Below are 21026 nucleotides of genomic sequence, written 5' to 3'. Positions count from 1 at the left end.
TTAGACAGAATTATCTTGGCTGGAGTTTTCAGCATCCCTCGAGTACAAATTATGAAACTGCATCCCACCTGTCACTCCTGGCTCTACCATACACAGCAAATGAGGTTTCATCCTGTTACATGACCGTCTCCTCTGCTCTAAAGATGCTCTCTCAGAGCCTCATTTCTATTACCTTCAAGTTTAATATTCCAATTCCATGAAAGATATGAAAATAATAGAAACCAGTTTATCGAATACCACTCACTATTAGTGACCCACAACATCGAATTGCATGCTGACGTTGAGAATTTGATTTTATGCTGACTCTTACACTTTTGAGTTATTAGCATCGCTAGCTTCAGCCCGGTACAAGCTTGTAATCCCAGTCTTGGAAAGACGGAGAAATACGTTCTAGTCCAGGCTGGACTGTATTGAGATCCTGTCTCAGAACAGGACACCTAGAGTCCATGAAGTGGATAACCCACTCAAATGGCTAGGTGGGTTGGCTTTCCCTGTGCAGCCCACCACTCAGAAGTATGCCTCTCTGGACCGAGAGCTCCTCCAGGCTTGTCTTTATAGCCCTGTGGTGCACCTCAGAAACAATTCCAACTCAAGTCGGAGAGAACAAGGCTGATAAACAGTAAGGTCGGTAGGGAGACTCACGAAGTCGCGAAGAAGAGTTTTCACTCTGGAATAAGTCACATCCTTGGTTGGTTTGGGATTATGGAGAGATTCTGATTTACAAGGCTAATGAATCAACAGGGCGGTTAGCGCAGTTTTCTTTAATACTTATGGTGGCCTTAACCGGTGCCGACCGGCGAGTGTGGTAGGATTCGAGGGGCAGAGGGCAGGGCTCTCAAAAAGATGAAATGTGAATGAGGTAGGGACAATGTGGATTTTAGAGTTTGGAGAGAGATCTATTTTAAATAAAAACACGTTGTATGAAACCTTCAAAGAACTAATTAAAAAATATCTATACAAACAAAAATAAAATAAATAGGAACCGCACGCACGATGGTCCTCGCAGGTTGGAAGTTGCCCAGGGCAAGCCGCTGGTGCCCAGTTTCCGGCAGCACCAATCCCAGGGTGATTCCAGGAGCTCGGGGCGGGACTCTGCATGCGGAAGCTAGCGGAAGTGACGCAGTCTCGCGAGACGGAGGACTCCGCAAGCCTCGGCGGCCCGGAACCGGCCTTAGACCGGCGGCGTTGCCTGAGGCGGCTGGCGCTCCCGCCCCATGGAGCGGCCCCCGGGGCTGCGGCCGGGCGCGGGCGGCCCCTGGGAGATGCGGGAACGGCTTGGCACCGGCGGTTTCGGGAACGTCAGTCTGTACCAGCACCGGGTGAGGCGGGGGGCGGGAGCCGTGGCGCGGGCTCTGTCTGGGCGTCCCTGGGACCCGAGCTGTCAGTCAAGGTGGGAGGAGTGGTGGTCGCGACCCTGGACGGGGCTGGGGGCTGGGGCAGTGAGCGAGGGCGAGCGATGGAGCATCCTGCGCTTGTGAGCCTGGGTGGCCGCGGTCCAGGTGTGTCGGAGGTCCCCGGGCAGTGAGTGACAGGCAGCTGTTGCAGCTGTGTGTGGTGATGAGGAGTCTGTACAAAGTCGAGTGCCGATGCGTGTTGTGTGTTTTGTGTATGTGTGTTGTGTGTGTCTCCGTGTGCCTGCTCACACTCCCTCGGGAGCGAGCGGTGTGATCCACTGGAGACTGGACTAGACGAGAAACCTTACGGGTGTGTCCAGAGTTGACCCTTGGGAAACATTGACAGACTTTGGAATTGGAGCGTTTCAGGTAAAAACCAGGGTGAGGGTAAGATGATGAAATCGATCCTTGCTTCGGAGGAAAGAAAATAGAGGGGTTTGTTCTGCAGAAGACAGCTAAGATCAGGCTCAGGAAATTTGTTTTGATTTATCGAAGAACATGTAACCGTTACAACAGCAGTTATTCCTGTCCTTAAAAGGTTTTCAAACTAACAGTCACTTTTCTTACTTTAACGTGTTGTTGTTAATGTTCGGGGTGGAACACAGGACCTTGCACATGCTAGGCAAATGGTCTACCGTTGGGTTACAGCCTCAGCCCTAGTTAATCATGTTTGAGTTGTGGGTCTTTTGAAAAGTCAGTAAAACGCATCTTTTCTCCGGAAAAAAAAATCATATCAATACAAGCCAGTGCATTATTAGTGAGGGTTTTGCTTTCCTGAAGGGTGTAAGGAATAGATCTTGAACACCAATCATTGTAGTATAGGATTTGTTGACTGTAAAATATTTAGAAGAATATACATACATTCTGGGCCTGCTTGAGAGTTGAGTCAGATGGTAACAGAGACGTTAGGAAGTACAAGATAGGTACTGTAATTCCGCTGATAGCTCTCCACTGTCAAGTTATGGCAACCCTCATTACTTGGACTTTTATAAAAGGAGCAGTAAGATAAAAATGGTGTTCTGGAACATCATATATGAGGAATACGTTTTAATTAGAAAAACAGTAAGCCAATTACAGGACATGAAATGATTTAGTTGATTGCTATATCAGGCGCTGATGGTACCCAAATCAACAAGAATAATATGTTCTACTCTGAAGGAGCTTTCCGTTTCAGAGAGGGGGTGGGCATGGTGGCATCCTCTTGTAATCCTAGTATCAAGGGTTCTGAGGCAGGAGGATTTGGAGTTTGAGACCTGACTGGGTGGCTTTCATATCGTGCTCAAGGCCGGTGTCAGTTACATAAGAAGGCCCTGTCTCAGAAATAAACATTAAGTACAGTTTGATACCCTAGGCACTGAAAGATGTCTTAGGGTTTTATTGCTGTGAAGAGATACCATGACCAAGGCAGCTTTTATAAAGCAAAACGTTTAGTTGGGGCTGGTTTCAGAGGTTTAGTCAGTTCTCACTTGGTGGGACATGGTGGCACGCAGGCAGACGAGGCACTGAAGAAGTAGCTGTGAATTCTATATCCTTGACCCAAAGACAGCAGGGAGAGGCTGTGTCTCACCGTGGGTGTACCTTGCGCTTAGGAGACCTTAAAGCTTGAGCCTACAGTGACACACTTCCTCCAACAGTACCTAGTGCTGCCACTCTCTATGGCCTACCATTGAATCACATGAGTCTATGGGGGTCATCACACCCAACTTAGTCTCATTTAAAAAACAACAACAGCAAAAGCCCATCTTTTTGTTGTTGTTTGGCAACTATAAAGTTCCCAAGAGAATATTCTTTTTGAAAAGATTGAGTTTCTCGGGGTAGGTGAGTGTTGTGGTAAATATTTAAAAAGACCCTCCACCTCTCCGAGTTCCATCCAGCTACTCTCTGCCCGCCAACTCTCCGGTGGGGCTGCAGCTCCTAAGTTCCCTTTGCTGCTATGCCAACCCAACACAGCAACAGTCCACTCCACTATCAGCCACCACAACATCCAGCAACCCAGTAGAAACAAAACTCTAGAAGTTTATAATTAACCAGTCAGGTTTATATATCAATAAATTCTCAATTCACAACATGCCAATACAATAATTTCAAAACCAGTTGATACTGATAAAAGCTGCCCACCTAGGCTAGACAGATTATCCCATAACTACCTGTGGCTATTTAAAACCACACGGGATCAGAATCTTCTTCCTGTCCCTCCACCTCCATTTTGGCTTTCCTCTCTTCCTGAGATACTCTCTGTTTCTGCAACTCTTAGCTCTGCCTCCCTTTACCCTGCCCAGTCACAGGCCCCTTGCTGCACTAATATTTTAATGTAATTGGACAGGGAAAATCCTGCCTCAGGTGAAATATAAACTAAGGAGTTGAAGGATCTCTTGTGATTAATGACCTATACCAAATAGATAATTTTCTGCCTCATTCATATCAGAATTTAGGGCTTATTGGCTTTGTTGTGATAACACTTTATATAGGATGTAACTATTATCAGATACCTGCCTGTTTATAACAAAAGTGAAAGGAGTGAGCCCAGTGCTAAAGCTAGCTTGTAGTCTCTCTTAGCCCCAGACTGACCTTTTAGCTTTCTTCCTCCTCCTGGTTCCTAGTTAGACTAGTCCATCCAAGTCTTGCGCTCCCTGCTTCCCCCTTCCTCTTTTGGCCTCTGGGTACTGTTCTCACTAATCACATAGCTTTTACCACACCTTTGGCTTGTATTAGAGATATCACATTTGTACAACTCTTTGGAGTTTTTAACATAGTATAGCCTTTTTTGGTTCTGACTGCATTATTGGTGTTGCCAGGATATATCTGGCTGTTTCCTCTGATGTGCATAACTTTCATTTATAATCAGTGACATTACTAATCTCAGGCAAGAGGTCTTCGGTTTGCATTATAGATGTGTGAACTGATGTACCATTCTTCGGATGATTTTCCGTGCCATTTGAAATGTAAAGGTTGGGATCTAGTTTTGGAGGGTTTTGTTTGGTTTTGTTATACAGTAGATCTGGTCATATAAAAAGTATTTCTTTTATTTTATTTAATAGGGAGCCCTGAATTATCTTCTTCATTTTGTTTGTACTGAAGTTTCGGGCCCTTGTTTGTTGTTTTGACTAAGCTTGAGAAAGGATTTGTTAGGGAAATGGGATCTTGGTCTATTTCTCATAGTATGTTGGAGACAATATTCTAAAGTATTAAGTAGTATATCTAATCTTCTGAAGAAATCTATTGTAGGATCTGCCCAGTCAGTTTTTGCTTGTGTTCTATGGGGTATATGACAGTCAGTTTCAAATCATTGGTATAAAAGTATTATGGTTAATGTAATTAACGTTGGCTAAAGAGAGCTGTGGACAGTATGTTTAATTAATTAAGCTAAAAAGAATGTTGTTTCCCTGGGTTGACATTTTTTTTTTTATTGTAAGTAACCCTATAGAAGAATGTAATTTATTTATATTTTCTATTTTGACAGGAACTTGATCTCAAAATAGCAATTAAGTCTTGTCGTTTAGAGCTAAGTTCCAAAAACAGAGAGCGATGGTGCCATGAAATCCAGATCATGAAAAAGTAAGTGCATGCTAGGACTTAGGTTCTTCAGTTCTACGGCCCAGACAGTTGTCAGAAGCAGGGAACGAGGTCGGGGGCCTCTTTTCTCAAGACCTTTTTGGGAATGTGATTTTGTCATTAAATATGTGTGTTCTATTTTAGACCGTCAGTCACATTTATGGCTAAGGAAGTTATAGTTTACATTAGCTAGACCACACTCTCAACATGACTCTTTAAATGTTTCTTTTGAATATTGGGCAACTTTGTGACTAGTATATAAAAATTTCTTTTTGTGGTTAACTTTTATTAAATAACTCATCCATTGTTTTATAGATAGTGATCCCAAAATTTCATAGCTCAAAACTCTGAATATTTAGTATCTGTAGTTTGTGACTGAGTTAACTGTGGTTCTAGCTCAGGGCCTCTCCTGAGACATCGCCATGGCTTGGCCAAGGCTATAGTATTAACTTCCAGGCTCACTCATGTGGCTGCTGGCCAGAAGCAACAGTTCTTCAGTAAGGATGCCTCTCTGTAGGGAAATGCACACAGTTTAATAGCATGGCAACGAGCTTCCCCAGAACAATGCCCTGAATGAGGAGAGCAAGGGAAAAGCTGGCATATCTCTTAAAAAGTTGCCTTAGAAGTTGGGTTTCATTTCTCACTGCGTTCTGTTAGAAAAGAGTCACTACGAAGAGGGCATGTGCTTAAAGGGAAGAGAGCTGAGCTTCTGAAGGGACAGTGGATATATTTTAACTTTAATATCGTGCTCCCATCAGTAATACGCTTTAGGGATCATTCTTGTAGTTGTCAGCATACCTCTGCTTGGGCTATTGCTCTGTTTTGTAGATAAGAAGGAAGAGACACAGTCACACGGCTGGTACTGGAGTTGAAATGAGCATTTTCTGACTTGAGTTTTGTGTCAAGTCACTTTATTTTGACTGTCAAGCTTGACAAAGTGGCAGAGTCAACAGGAAACTCAATAATGTTAATTCTCAGATCCTGTAGTCAGCACTAGTTTCTTTAGTTCCTGGGACAGGAGAGACTCTGTACTGTTTTAGGGCTGTATTACATTGTGATGATGAGTGCAGAGATTAAGATTGTTATGTTAAAAACCAACCAAACAAGAAGAAATGGGTCTGAAGAAAGAGATAAACAGTTAAGAGCACTTATTCCTCTTGTAGAAGACTCAGGTTGATTTTTAGTTTCTAGTTCCCACACGGTAGCTAATATATAACTGTCTGTAACTCAGTTTCCAGGGGATCCAGTGCCCTTTTCTAACATTAAAAAAAAAAAAAAAAAATGAGAACTGTTGAAGTCAGTAAATAATGTGATTTATAATTATTGAAACAAACTTACTTATATTTAAATTTTAAACTGGAAGAAAATCTGTTTAGATTTTTAGTATTCCTCAGGGTCAGATTTAAATCTTCATTGTCAGCCTACTTGCCACATCAGTTTTCTCATGAATGATACCATTAACAAATATACTTGTATTAAGATTATTGTGGGAGCTGGAGAGATGGCTCAGTGGTTAAGATTATTGTGACAGATAAATTAGTTGATACATGTAAAAAACAAACTGTTTAGCACACAGAAATGTGGTCATAACAGTGATGGTATTTTTCTTATAAATTCGTTTGTTTTATAAATTTGTTGGTTTTAATCAGACAATTCAGAAATTAATAGCCTTTTAGCTAAGATTAACTGCAGTACAATCAGAATTTAGAGTTTTACAAATAAAACCAATCTTATCTCACTAGTTATCAAATCCAATCCCTCTTCATTGGAAAACATGTTTTTTTTATTGTAATGTGTTTTTCTTGTTAGGTTGGACCATGCGAATGTTGTAAAGGCCTGTGATGTCCCTGAGGAATTGAACTTTTTAATTAACGATGTGCCTCTTCTGGCAATGGAGTACTGTTCTGGAGGGGACCTCCGGAAGGTAGTGTGGATGCTTTGAGATACTGAGATAGTAACTCAAACATTAGCCGTTTCTGAGTCACATGTGATACGGTCCTCGAGGATAAGGATAGACAACTAGAGTCCTGCCGCCCATTCTGTAAATACACTTTTATTGGAACACAGCGCTGTGCATGTTTATGGCTGCTTATGAACAGCTCTAGATTTGAGTAGTGGAGCAGAGATTATATGACTGTCATAGCTTGAAGTACTTAGTATTTGACTCTTGACAGAAAATATTTCTTTTTTTTTTTTTTTGGTTTTTCGAGACAGGGTTTCTCTGTATAGTCTTGGCTGTCCTGGAACTCACTTTGTAGACCAGGCTGGCCTCGAACTCAGAAATCCGCCTGTCTCTGCCTCCCAAGTGCTGGGATTAAAGGCGTGCGCCACCACGCCCGGCTGACAGACAGAAAATATTTCTTAATCGTTGTCTTAATGATTTCTATTGCTGTGCTAAAGACCACAAGCCAAAGCAACCTGGGAAGATAAAAGTTTATATGTGTTCTGGTCACAGCCCATCACTGAGGAAAAGCAGGGCAGGAACTGAAGTGGCAGCCATGAAGGAACACTGCTTATTGGCTTGTGCCTCATGGCTTGTTCACCCAACTTGCTTGTACAATCCAGGACTGCAACCTGTCTAGGGGTGGCATTTCCCACAGTGGGCTGGGCCCTGCTACATCAACTGCTTATCAAGAAAATGTCCCACAGACTTGTCTACTGGCCAGGCTGATGCAGGCATGGCCTCAAATGAGGTTTCTTCTAACTTGTGCCAAGTTGGCAAAAACCTAATCACTATATACATCCTAGGTTTGTGTATGATTTTTTTTTGTTTTGTTTTTTGTTTTTGAGCAGGGTTTCATTATGGACCCCCCAGTTGACCTACTACTCACTTTGTAGACTAGGCTGGCCTTGAGATCTGTCTGCTTCTGCCTGAGTGCTGGAATTAAAGGCATGTGCCACCTTGCTTGGCCTAGAACATGCTTTTTTTAAATTGTTGTTTCCATGCTGGTCATTTTAAATAAAAGTATCAACATTTGTGGGACTTATTAAAAAGTTGTCTTTTATATTATAATCATTCTTAATATTTGATTTTAAATGTATCTCTTTGTCAGCAATTTCAATTTCGAGTGCTATTGCCCTTGTCTTTACTTATTTTATTATTATTGTTATTATTTTTCTACACTTATCTTTACTTCTTATGAGCCTTCTCATAAAATATACTCAGCCTCAGTATGGATTTCATGATTGTTTTTACCCTTATATCTCTTGTCATTGTTACAATTTTTGAAACAGACCCGTGCTGGCCTTGAACTCATGGTCCTGCCTCATCTTCCCCTGTGCTGGCCGTATAGACATGCACCACTATGCCCAGTCCTTATAATTTCTTTATTATGACTTTTTTTTTATTTGACTATTCTCTGATGGTGTAGTGATTGATGATTTTGGTGTTACTACTCAGCAATAGTAGACTTGTTTTTTCCTTTTTCCTTTTTCCTTTAGCTACTCAACAAACCAGAAAATTGTTGTGGACTTAAAGAAAGCCAGATACTTTCTTTACTGAGTGACATAGGTATGTAACTAATATTAAACTATCATTGCGATTTAATGCCCCTTTGGTACACAGAAACTTCTGTGTGCTGCTTAGAAGCGAAGGAGAACTGTTTATATACTCTACAAAGCATAAGGATTTTTATCATCTCTAAAAAATTAGAAATATCCATTTCTTATGATGCTAATGAAAACTAGTGCATTCTGGCATTTGTTTCTATATGAGGGGGTTTTGTTTGTTTGGTTTTGGCTGTGTACCGCTGTCTAATAGATGTTCCAGTGATAACAAAAGTGGTATAAAACAGCATTCATTTCATCCCCTCTCCCACCTTCCCCCAACACTGACGTAGTAGTAGTTTTGTTTATAGAGGAATTACATCTTTAGGAGGATAGGTCCTCAAGTTACCTTGAGATGAATTACTACTGAAAAAAATCCCTAAAATAACCATGATCTAGACCTTTAATGAAACCTCAAAAACCAAGAATTAATTTCCCTGTGTGTTTTGGTGTTGCTTCTTTTCCTGGGTCATGGGCAGTAAAGTCTAGTTAAGAATGTGATTTAGGGGTTACAGCTATTCCTCAAAAATTGATCATTCCATTTGCTTTTAATGTTGATTCCAATAAATGAGTATATATTATAATTTTTTAGTGTTTATTTGATGTTATTGAACTTCTGGTGAAGAAAATCTGAACTACTCTAATGATGATGCAGCTGTGATAGATCGTATAAATGTGGGAGGATGTGGTGTGTTGTGGTATGTGTGGTACATGAGGTCTTGAGGTACGTGTGTGGCACATGAGAGTGATTGTTGGTGCACACTCAGAGGAGCATGCATCTGGAGGCAAGGGCAGGATGGCAAGTGTTCTTGTTTTCTTAACTTGATTGTTTTGAGACAGGGACTCTGACTGAACTGGAAGCCCCATGTTCTGACTAAGCTGGCTGACCAACCAGCTTGAGGTTTGCCTCTCCCCACTTTTAACCCTCTGGGGTTATTGTTACACAAAGTCATACTTGACTATTTTATGTGAGTGGCAGGGGTTTGAACTCAGGTCCTCGGGCTTTCACAGCACTGGCTTTGATCCATTGAGCCATCTCCATGGGCATAATTTTTGCACCAGTATTATAGATCTATAGAAAATGTGAGCTAAAAACTGACTGTAGCTAGACATACCTTTTATTCCAACATTGGGAGACAGAGGTAGAAGTTCTCTGTGAGATCAAGACCAGCAGGCCAGCCAGGGCTATATAGTGAGACCCTGTCTAAAAGAAAGTTGATTGATTGAAAGCTGTAGGCTGATTGATGCCTACAATCCCAGCACTTGGGAGATAGAACAAGAGGATAAAGAATTGGAAGGGATCCTGTGCTACATAGGGATTCCATGCCAGACAGCACATGGGACTTGGTCTCAAAACACTAGCAACAAAAACAAAATGTGATGTGATTTTTTTTAAACAGTATTTTCTGTTACTTCACAATACACTTCAAATTTTATTTAGGATCTGGGATCCGATATCTGCATGAAAACAAAATTATACATCGAGATCTAAAACCTGAAAATATAGTTCTTCAAGATGTTGGTGGGAAGGTAGGTGAACCCTGGAGAATGTTCATGCTTATTGTTATAGTCTCCCTGATATATTAAGTCCTTAGAGACTTTAGTGCCCTTATTAATTATATACACATAGTACTTTATAATTTTTCTATTGCAGTTTTCACTGACTTAAACTGTAGTTTTTTAATTCTGGATTTATTATTGTTGTTCTAGATATATTGTTGTTGCTGCTGTTGTTGTTATTTTATGTGTATGTGGGCCACATGTGGTGCTTGTGGAGGACACAAGAAGAGGGCATCAGAGTCCGTGGGTCTAGAATTACAGTGGCTGTGAGCCATTAGTGAGTGATTGGAATTGAACTCGAGTTCTCTATAAGAGCAACAGGTGCTCGTAACTGCTTGGCCAACTGTCCAGCCCCTGAACTGTAGCTTTGTGGTTAGTTTTTCTTCTCTATGGAACAGTGGCTCCTTAGAGAAGCATCTGTCTTGCTCATGAAACTGCTAGAGATTAAATAACTTTATCAAGGTTATATGGTTAGCCAGGCATATTACCTGACATTTGTGATAACAACTTTTGGGAGGTTGAGGCAGGAGGGTTGATTTAAGTTTGATACCAACTTGTGTTACAGAGTGAGACCCTGTCTCAAAAATTAGCAGAAAGATTAACGTCTAAACAGTGGTCAGACTGTCAGACTTAGCACTTGTGTTGTCTCAGAGCCCAGCTTCTTTGCCATCATCTCTCCGGTTTGTAAAAACATTGGTACCTTTTTTTAAAATTATAATTATGTTATTTTGTGCGCATGCATGCATGCATGTGCTGTAACTTGTATTCAGGTAACAGGACAACCTGCAGGAATTAGTTCTCCTCCTCTCATATGGAACCTGGGGTTCAAACTCAGGTCATCAGACTTGGTATCAGGCGCCTCTATCAGCCGAGCCCTCTCAGTGGCTCACCTTTTTATTTTTTGCTGTGCTTAGACCCTTATACATGCAATGGGAGCAATCTGTCACTAAACTACATCCCCAACCTACCTTCCTTTACAGATATTTCAACAATTTAATACATAGTATGTCTTATTATTCACAGACAATACATAAAATAATTGATTTGGGTTATGCCAAAGATGTTGATCAAGGAAGTCTCTGTACATCTTTTGTGGGAACATTGCAGTATTTGGTGAGACAATATTTCTTTAATTTGATTATTTAAAATTCTTGTTATTTCTTTAGTTCAAAACAATAATAGCTCTTTTCTTACAATGTTGGCACTTAAAGCAATTTCTATTTTAAGGCCCCAGAGCTCTTTGAAAATAAGCCGTACACAGCCACTGTGGATTATTGGAGCTTTGGGACCATGGTGTTTGAATGTATTGCTGGATATAGGCCTTTTTTGCATCATCTGCAGCCATTTACCTGGTAAGAAATGATGAGAACTTTGGCATAGTTAATGGTAGTGGAAACATTTCAGTTGTTTATTTTTCTATTTCTTTCTATAATGGTAAAATTATCTTTTAACTCAGAATTGAATGGGATTACATGGTGAGAAGCCTTGAGAGTATTTGTGAGAATCAGGTTGTCAACTAATGTATCTTGTTTTTATAGGCATGAGAAGATTAAGAAGAAAGATCCAAAGTGTATATTTGCATGTGAAGAGATGACTGGAGAAGTTCGGTTTAGTAGCCATTTACCTCAGCCAAACAGCCTTTGTAGGTAAGTGGAAGATGAGACAAGTGTTGAGAGTGGTTGTCTGTTTGATGTGGCATTGTCCAGTAGACCTTATCATGAGGGTGAAACCCTGTCTGTCCGTCACATGAGGTACATGCCTGGGCTGGTGGAGGGGCGCTTAGTGTGACTGAGGAACTGCATTTTAAGTAAGTAGTAAATGTACATAGCACTGTGCTTAGTGATTATCCTATTGGATAACACAGATGTGGGACTGAGACTATTGCTAATCAACAGATTACCTTAGAAGCTAAGAAAACCCAAGGAACAAGGAATTAAATAGCTTCCCTGAAGATTAAATGTTGGGCTCATTTTTGGATTTGCCAGTCACAAAGTGATGGAGGGATTGTGGCTGTTTTTTTTATGGAAGGAATTTTGTTTCTTGTCATTACACGAATTATTTGAAAGTTAAGATATAAACCGATACCGATAAGTCATGGCAAGACAATGGACAACCTATAAAGTTGTCCATTTAATTGGAACATAAAGCGATTCACATGTTTGGTTTTGTTTTGTTTTGTTTTTTTAATTTTTCAGTTTAATAGTAGAGCCAATGGAAAGCTGGCTCCAATTGATGCTGAATTGGGACCCACAGCAGAGAGGGGGACCTATTGATCTTACTTTGAAGCAGCCAAGATGTTTTGCATTAATGGATCACATTCTCAATTTAAAGGTCAGTTTTAATGGGCTGCATTTTAGAATACCTGCATTGACTTTAACAAGTTGAAAATGAGCATAAATTTATTTTAGCTATCTTGGTGTCAATTTAAAAATGAATATTGTATCCTTAAAGTAGATAATTTAGTTCTTTACCCAGGTTTTTCAGGTGTGTAAAAGTAACTTTTATTCGTCGGGTATAATTGTTGTCTTGGAGGCTTACTGCTGAAAAACTCAACCTTTCTAGCTATTTCTGAACTCTGGCTTGCTGGTTGAACTTTACTGTTCTGGCCCAAACGCTTCTCCAAGTTGACTGATTCAAACTGGCTTCTTTCTGCTTCTGACTAAATTGCTCTGCTTGGCCTCAAACTAGCTCTGGCAATCTGTTCTAATCTGGCTTCTTATTCTCTGGCTCACTCTGTTTTTACCTGCAACCTGTCTTTGTAGAACTGCCCAAGTAAAACTGCCTCCTCTTGCTCTCTCTCTCTCCCTCTCTTTTCTGTCTGCTTCCGTGAGACTTGGACATACCCTGTCTCTGACTCATTCTGTCAAATCTCTCTGATTCATCACTTTGTCTGCTACTATATTAGATGTCACTTTCCAAGATGACTGCTTCTATCTACAAACTAACTTTACCTATGTCTTTAGGGATTAAAGGTGTGTGTACTAAGGGCATGTCTGTATTCCAGTCAGATCATACTGTAATCCAGAGCATGTTGCATTCTAGCCGGATCACATAGACTTGTGGTTGTTGTCTTGCAGGTCTTTGGATGTGATCCCTTGCCAGAGCAGCAATGCTACTGGATTAAACTTCCTGGATTCCCCTTATGACATTGATTGGTGCCATTACCACTTCATTTTCTTAGATTTAATTGTATTGGGTTTGGCTTGGTGAGGAAGGCTCCCACTTTGCTCACATATGTATCTTGTGGTACAACTTGCAGTCCGTGCAACATGGACTGCCTCTTCTGAGAATCCCTTTTTACTTCTGTGTCCAAGAAACTAACGCATTTTCCTTTTGCTTGGCAAGTTATATTTAAACTGATCTGTTTGCAACCAGCACATGACTCACTCGTCCCTGCTTCTCTTAGCTTCTCCCTCCTCAGTCAGGACCATCTTGTCACCCACCGCTGCTCATGTCATCAAATCCTGTGTCTACAGTTGTGCCTTGTCACTGCTCTCCTTCTGCCCAGGATGATCTATCTGTCCTTAGCACATGTCACTCGTGCTGATTAGTATATCTTCAGTTACCTTCCCTTAGGTGGGCTCTGTCACACAGTTAGTCACTTAAGATTTTCTGTGGTCTCTGAGTTTTCTAAAGATTTATTTATTTATATTTAAGTACATTGTAGCTGTCTTCAGACACTCCAGAAGAGGGCATCAGATCCCATTACAGATGGTTGTGAGCCACCATGTGGCTGCTGGGAATTGAACTCAGGGCCTTCAGAAGAGCAGTCAGTGCTCTTAACCGCTGAGCCATCTCTTCAGCCCCATTTGTCAACTTTTATTGTAACTTTTTACTTAGATTTTCTCCCTCAGTTCTATTTTATTGATTTTTAAATTATTTATATAATATATTCATATATTTATATTTATTTTTATATTTCTGTATTATATATTATATTTTATATATTATATTCATTTATATAGAGAAATATATTACATTTATAAAATATATATTATATACCACATGAACAAATTATTGTGTTTATTATATATTATATATTATATATGAAATTTATAACAAAAATATAAATATATATTAAAATAAATTATATATTTATACAATAAATAAATATTTATAATGATTTACTGATTAATTTGTTTTATTACTGGTTATATATACTGGCATTCAGTACTGAGAGGGTATGTACCAAGTTTTCAGTATATACTTATGGATATGAATGAGAGGTATAGATAGTCCTGTTATTACCATATGCCTGGAACAACTTGGTTTGCAATCATTTATTACTGACTATATAGCAGAACTTCTTAGATTTTTTTTACATTTTTGTCTGAGAAATTTTTTCCTGGCTAGAAAATATAGGTATATACAGCACATATGAGATCAGACATTTACTTATGAGGAATTTCATTTTAAAATGTTTCTTTGATATGCATATATAATTTTACCTTTTATTAATGTGAAAAATATACATATTAATGAAATGGATGTGTTTATTTTTACATAAAGAGTCTTAGCTGAGTATTTGATACTACAAGAGAGTAGAGTTGATTGATGCCTTGATTTTATTATGGTCATTGCTGAAAATGCTTCTTCACATAAGTATTCAGTACAAAGGGACAGACGCATATTGAGGAACATGGCAGAAACTAGAAATTCTGTTCTAATCCCAAGCCAAAATTCATTTAATAATTTAAAAAAATTTTTTAAAAATCAAAAGTTTATAGTAAATACAGTCTAAACATAATAATCTGATACTTACTTGGTGAGGAATATTGGTAGGAAAATATTAAAAATCTTTGTTTTCTCTAGTCAAACCATATGCTTTTGTAAGAACAGAAGATTATATGTACAGTAAAAGTCCATGCTGCAGTCCATAGCATGCAGTCATCTAAGATCTCAGCTTAGATATTCCAAGAAGCAGTCATTGGCTTCATGTCAAGGGAGGGCAGGCACAGTGTAAACTGCACGTGTGAAGGCTCCAGTGACATCACACCGTGGGATCCTAATGGGCACTGCTGCAAATGCTGTGAAGTGATTTTGTGTTAACAGTTGTTGTACCTTCGGAAGCGTACATTATTGTACCAAATTCTTTGTGCCCTGGACATTCAGCTCTGTGCTCCTATATGTGGGGTCATGACCCACAGTTTAAGGAGCTGAGACCCATAGTCAGACTTTAAAATTGGATTGAGAACTCATAAATGTGTAAAGTCCAATCTTGACATCAGCTCAAAGTAAGATTTAGAGGGCATATTGTTACTATTCTTAGCTGACACTGAAAAAATCTGCCTTCTGTTTTTGTTTTTCTAGATCATTTCTCTATGTGGTCCTGGCTGTCCTGGAATTAACTGTAGACCAGGATAGCTTGAACTCAGAGATCCCCCTGCCTTTGCCTTCCTAGTGCTGTGATTAAAGGCCTGCACCACCATGCCTAGCCTGATACTGGCTTCTCAACTAGGTTCTCTTGTAGTGTGCCAAAGAAAAGTCATTCCTTGGTGTGTAAGCGGTGCAACGCTTAGTTAGCCTCTTATTTCTATGCTGTCTTTAATCCCTCCCCACCACCCAACATACATGAGTCAAAGCATCACCCCTGCTTTTTAAAATAGTTATTCTTAGACTTACATTTTTTGTCTTTGTTTTCTAGTTTTGTTTTGTTTTATTTGTTTTTTGAGAGAGGGTTTCTCTCTGTAGCCCTGGTTGTCCTGAGCTTGCTTTGTAGAGCAGCCTGGCCTCAAACTCACAGAGATCTGCCTACCTCCTGTGTGCTGGAATTAAAGGTGTGCACCATCACACCTAACTGACTTACTTATTTTATTTATGAGTGTTTTGCTATGTTTGCAAAGTCAGCATGGTACCTGATGCTTATCATTTTCCCTTCTCTGAAGGAGTCTGCGAGTCTTTGATGTAGAGTATGGAAAAGGTGTCTCATGTTATTTGTGGTTCATAAACTTCCAGTTTACAGCACCAATATTGTCCTGTCGGTGAATCTTAGCAAATATTTACCTTCTCTTTATTTTGAGTAAATTGATACCTTTCTCAAAGTATCAACCTTAGGAGACTGAGAGAGGCAGACAGGTCTCTGTGAGTTCGAAGTCAGTCTGTTCTGCAGGTCTACATAGCAATTCCAGACCAGCCAGGGTTACATAAGATAAGTAAGGAAATTGTGGAGTTCTGGTCATAGAATTTGGAGGCTTTAAGCATACTTCCTAGGCTGGAACTAGGACTAAATTTTGTAGAATTAGTGTTAATAGGGAGACAGAGGAGTAGGAGAGGTTTATAGGCAGGGATGCGATGAGCAGAGGTACAGAAGCATGAGCTACACAGCAGTCTAATGCTATTGGACACTTTCCTAAGGTGTTTTTAGATATTCTGTACCAGGAAGGCATCTGCTGTCTGATTTCATAGCAGCAAAGTAGTTGTTGAAATAGCTTTCTTTAAGAAAACACTTTAGAGAGTCTAAAACAGTTTATGCTTCTGGTGCTGGAGAGAGAGCTTGGCTGTTAATAAATGTGTGTCACTCTTACAGCAGACCCAAAATCTGTTCTCAGCGTCTACATCAGAGAGCTGACAAACCACCTGTAACTCCAGAAGGCAGAGGCAGACAGATCCCTGTGAGTTCAAAGTCAGTCTGCTCTGCTGGTCTACATACCATGTTCTAGGCCATCTGTCTGCCTTTGCCTTCTGGGTGCTGGAATTAAAGGGGTATGCTACCAGGATCCAATGGGGATGACATTAGCTGAAATACTTTTTCATTCTTTGTCAGTCTCTTCAACTGTATGTATATGTGTGTGTGTGTGTGTGTGTGTGTGTGTGTGTGTGTGTGTGTGTGTGTTTGTATGTATGTGTGTGTATGTATGTATGTATGTATGTATAGGTTTTTTTCTAGTACCATTAATCCAAAATTCGGATCTTTTTCTCTCACTGTGTCTTTAAGTGAACATGAGACTGTTTTCTTGTCCAACTTTGGGCCTTGGGCAGATTACCACCCCAGGATTTGGTTGCATGAGGAGAATAATACTTTTTCCTGTTGAAATAGAAGCCCATCTCTTGTCTTATATGATTGTTTCTTGAGGCAACATGAGGTTGTTTATAGTTCATATCTAAGCTCTACCACTCATCTGTGGTTGAGAAGCCTTTGCTAAAAGGGGATCAGAGGCTCTAAGTACAGGGATGTTTTGTCAAACAAACAAACAAAACACCAAAACTACAACCTTATATTGTTGTTTAGAAAAAAAGATCTGAGCCTGGCTCTCATAAAGTGTCATTTTGTAAGTATAGAAGGTTTACTGCTTTGGAGAAAGAGCGAGCCTTCTCTAGTACTGAAATAATTCCTGTGTTTACATTCCCCCCTTCAGTAATCTTTCAGGAATTGTTTATGTGATAAATGGTCAATAAACATTTTGTTGTTTTTTTTTTTATTTATACAGATAGTGCACATCCTAAATATGACTTCTGCAAAAATCATTTCTTTTCTGTTACCATGTGATGAAAGTCTTCATTCACTACAGTCTCGAATTGAGCGTGAAACAGGAATAAATACAGGTTCTCAGGAGCTTCTGTCAGAGACAGGGATTTCTCTGGATCCTCGGAAACCAGCCTCTCAGTGTGTTCTAGATGGAGTTGTGAGTTCTTTGTGGGGACTTGGGGGGAGCTGGGGATCGGGGTCTTGCTATATAGCCCAGAATGACCTCTAACTTCCAGTCTTCCTGCCTCATGAAACTGACATCACAGGCCTGAACTACCTGCCCAGGGCTTTTTTTGTTTTTAGTTGACTACTGTTTGTATTCAGTTATGGATGATGCTATAGTTATTCAATACATGTGCATACTATGAAGTGATTAAACTCAAAGAGAAACAGTTCATCCCCTTGTCTATTCCATTTCTGTGCTTTGGAATTTGCAAACTTCTTTCCTTTACTTACATTAAACTATAAATATAGACTGTAGTTATCCTTAAGTCCTGTAGAAACTGAGAATAAAAATGTGATGCACATTGCCAGGCAGTGGTGGTGCACACCTTTAATCCCAGCACTTGGGAGGCAGAGGCAGGCGGATTTCTGAGTTTGAGGCCAGCCTGGTCTACAGAGTGAGTTCCAGGACAGCCAGGGCTACACAGAGAAACCCTGTCTCGAAAACAAAAACAAGAACAAAAACAAAATGTGATACACCCACATTAAAGGTGCTGTGGTACACACGTTTGATTCTCAGGTATGTTTGATTTGGCAGGTAGAACCCTGTGAGTCCAAGACAGTCTGGTCTATATAGTAGGTTTGAGGCTAGCCAGGGCTATGTGGAGAGACCGTGTCTCAAAAAAGTTTTCTTGTAACTTGTATTTTGTTTCTTCATATATTATAGATGTATAATATATAATATACCTATCTCAGTTGTAACTCATAGACTTTATAAAAATAAATTTAAATCAGTATAAAAATATTTCTATTCCTCATGTCCATTACCTTTTAGATTTCCATTCTACCCATCCCATTAATCTGCTTTCTGCCTCTGTAGATTTGCATGCCTGTTTGTGTGTGGGTATGTCTTTGTGTGGGTATATATGTTTATGAGAGTCTACATGTACATATGCTCTGTAGAGGACAAAGGTCAACCTCGGTGCCATTACTCAACAACAATCAAGTTCTCTAATTGGCTGCAACTTACTGATAAGGCTAAGCTGGTGGAACCACCATACCCAACTGTCTTTTAGACCGTAGGTTCTGGGGAATCATACTCTGGTCTCCATGCTTATATAACATTATCGATGGAACTGTTTTCCCAACTAGCATTATATATTAAGCTTTATCAGGAGTACAGTGTGTGTAAGCATTTTGTTCCATTCCTGTTTGCCTTTTTGTAAAACGGTCTTTCTATGTAGCCCAGGCTGCTCTCCTCACCCTGCCCTCTGCTGTGATTATGATCTTTCTATGTAGCCCAGGATGGTCTCCTCACCCTGCCCTGTGATGTGATTATGGTCTTTGTATGTAGCCCAGGCTGGTCTCCTCACCCTGTCCTCTGCTGTAATTACGGTCTTTCTATGTAGCCCAGGCTGGTCTCCTCACCCTGTCCTCTGCTGTGATTACGGTCTTTCTATGTAGCCCAGACTGGCCTCCTCACCCTGTCCTCTGCTGTGATTACGGTCTTTCTATGTAGCCCAGGCTGGCCTCCTCACCCTGTCCTCTGCTGTGATTACGGTCTTTCTATGTAGCCCAGGCTGGTCTCCTCACCCTGTCCTCTGCTGTGATTACACTGCTCCTGATCTTTTCTTTTTGATTACTTACATAGTGTGTTATTCTGTGGATATAGAATCTTTTGTATTTGTTTTTTGTTGGTTTTTCTCTTAATTGCTAAAACTAGAAAAACTTTTATTATTTTCTGTTTTTCTTAACTTTTAGCAAACAAAATGATGGTGTTTGTTATAGCATTTTAATGTAAATTTATTTATCATAGTTTTTCCTATACCTCCCTCATCCATCTTGCCCTTCTTTTGCTGGCCTTCCTCTCCCCAAACACTCCCCCTCCTGCTTCGTCATCGTCACATAAACTCCATTACCCCCTTTCCACACCTCTGTATTTGTTCTTTTGGGTCTGGTGATTATTTTTCACTTTGGCCAATGTATCTGTTTTTCCCCTAAAGTAAACCTTAGGCCCCAAGTCTATAAAGTATATGTGAATGCACATTGACTTTGTTCATTGCATTTCAAAGAAGGAAATCTGGTGCTTAAGGATTTATAAAACCTTGAGTTTTCAAGAATCTTCAAATTTTGGTTTGTTTCTTTTTTAGAGAGGCTGTGATAGCTACATGGTTTATTTGTTTGATAAAAGTAAGACTGTATATGAAGGACCATTTGCATCCAGAAGTTTATCTGATTGTGTAAATTATATTGGTAAGTAGAGTCCAGTTAGTAGCTGAACTTTAATCTTGAAATTACATGATTAGTAGATTGAGCTTTTAATGTTTTTGTTCAGTATTAGTATCTGTGGTTGACGTGGATTTAATGTAGTTTGGGAGGTGTGAAGGTGGATTTAAATCACCATAGCTCCTTCATGTAGAAGACCTCCCTTCCCGAGGCTAGGGCTCTACAGAGAGGAGAATGAAAGCCACTATTGGTTAAGCCTACGATCTAACTGCCCCTTTGTTACAGTGTTCAGATCTGTGCACACAGCTTATCCTGTGAAGCTGAGCTGCTGCTTTAGGAGATAGTAGCTACTTCTCAGAACCAGAAAAAACTGGGGGACGATGGAGGAGATGGAACTTGCTTTAAAGCTTGAAAGAAGTATAGAGTTTGGATTAGTAGAGAGAGAAGGCGTATTCTCGACTGGAAAGAAGCAAGGTTAAAATAAAGATGTACAGGAATAATCTCCAGTTCCTTGAGAGAAGCAGTCATGTCAGGCATACAGCCCTTACAGCTAGTCAGGTAGTAAATTCTTTTTAGCATCTATGGGGTTAATATTTGGAAAGGAACTCACAAAGAATGAAATATAATGTAGCTTACCTCCCTTAACACCATCTTACTTACAGTACAAGACAGCAAAATACAACTGCCAATTATACAGCTGCGGAAAGTATGGGCTGAAGCAGTGCACTACGTATCTGGGCTAAAGGAAGACTACAGCAGGCTCTTCCAGGGACAAAGAGCAGCAATGTAAGTGGATTGTTTTGAAGCGTAATGCCATGTGTATCATGTACTCAAGAATTATTCTTGCCAGGTTTCACTAGCAGGACTGTGTACAAACTAAAATATTGAGCATTAAATTTTTTTTAAAAAACCATGTGTTTATGTACATGTGAATGGGTGTGCATGTGGAAGCCAGAGGTTGATGTTGGGTATCTTTCCTTAGTGTTTTCTCACCTAAGTTTTGAGGCAGGATCTATTACTAAACCTGGAGCTCACTGAGTTAGACTGACTAGCCAGTGAGCTCGTAGGATCTGTGTCCCTCCCAAGCCTCTTAGTACTGGGGGTACAAGCACACTCTGTCA

General features: G+C 40.0%; 1 protein-coding gene across 5 annotated transcripts in view; it reads left to right on the top strand.

The window, feature by feature from the left end:
* Positions 1 to 1101: 1101 nt before the first annotated feature.
* Positions 1102 to 21026, top strand: part of Chuk (conserved helix-loop-helix ubiquitous kinase) — a 34172-nt gene continuing 14247 nt past the window's right edge. For 2 of the 5 annotated variants that reach the window (XR_003952742.1, XR_003952741.1), the window contains exons 1-12: positions 1102 to 1319; positions 4855 to 4949; positions 6756 to 6870; positions 8388 to 8457; positions 9934 to 10022; positions 11076 to 11165; positions 11280 to 11404; positions 11591 to 11698; positions 12248 to 12383; positions 17480 to 17674; positions 19830 to 19932; positions 20568 to 20691. Coding sequence is in view for 3 of the 5 variants with exons in the window: in XM_030250732.1 (XP_030106592.1) it covers positions 1215 to 1319; positions 4855 to 4949; positions 6756 to 6870; positions 8388 to 8457; positions 9934 to 10022; positions 11076 to 11165; positions 11280 to 11404; positions 11591 to 11698; positions 12248 to 12383; positions 17480 to 17674; positions 19830 to 19932; positions 20568 to 20691 (1355 nt within the window). In the remaining 2 variants the exon portion in view is untranslated. The remainder of the gene's footprint in view (positions 1320 to 4854; positions 4950 to 6755; positions 6871 to 8387; positions 8458 to 9933; positions 10023 to 11075; positions 11166 to 11279; positions 11405 to 11590; positions 11699 to 12247; positions 12384 to 17479; positions 17675 to 19829; positions 19933 to 20567; positions 20692 to 21026) is intronic. The other 3 variants (NM_001162410.1, NM_007700.2, XM_030250732.1) reach the window with 2 other exon arrangements.

The sequence above is a fragment of the Mus musculus genome, chromosome 19 (genome assembly GCF_000001635.26).
Source record: "Mus musculus strain C57BL/6J chromosome 19, GRCm38.p6 C57BL/6J".
NCBI classification, from domain to species: domain Eukaryota; kingdom Metazoa; phylum Chordata; class Mammalia; order Rodentia; family Muridae; genus Mus; species Mus musculus.
Note: the sequence above shows the minus strand (reverse complement) of the source record. Positions and strands in the feature narration are given on the sequence as shown.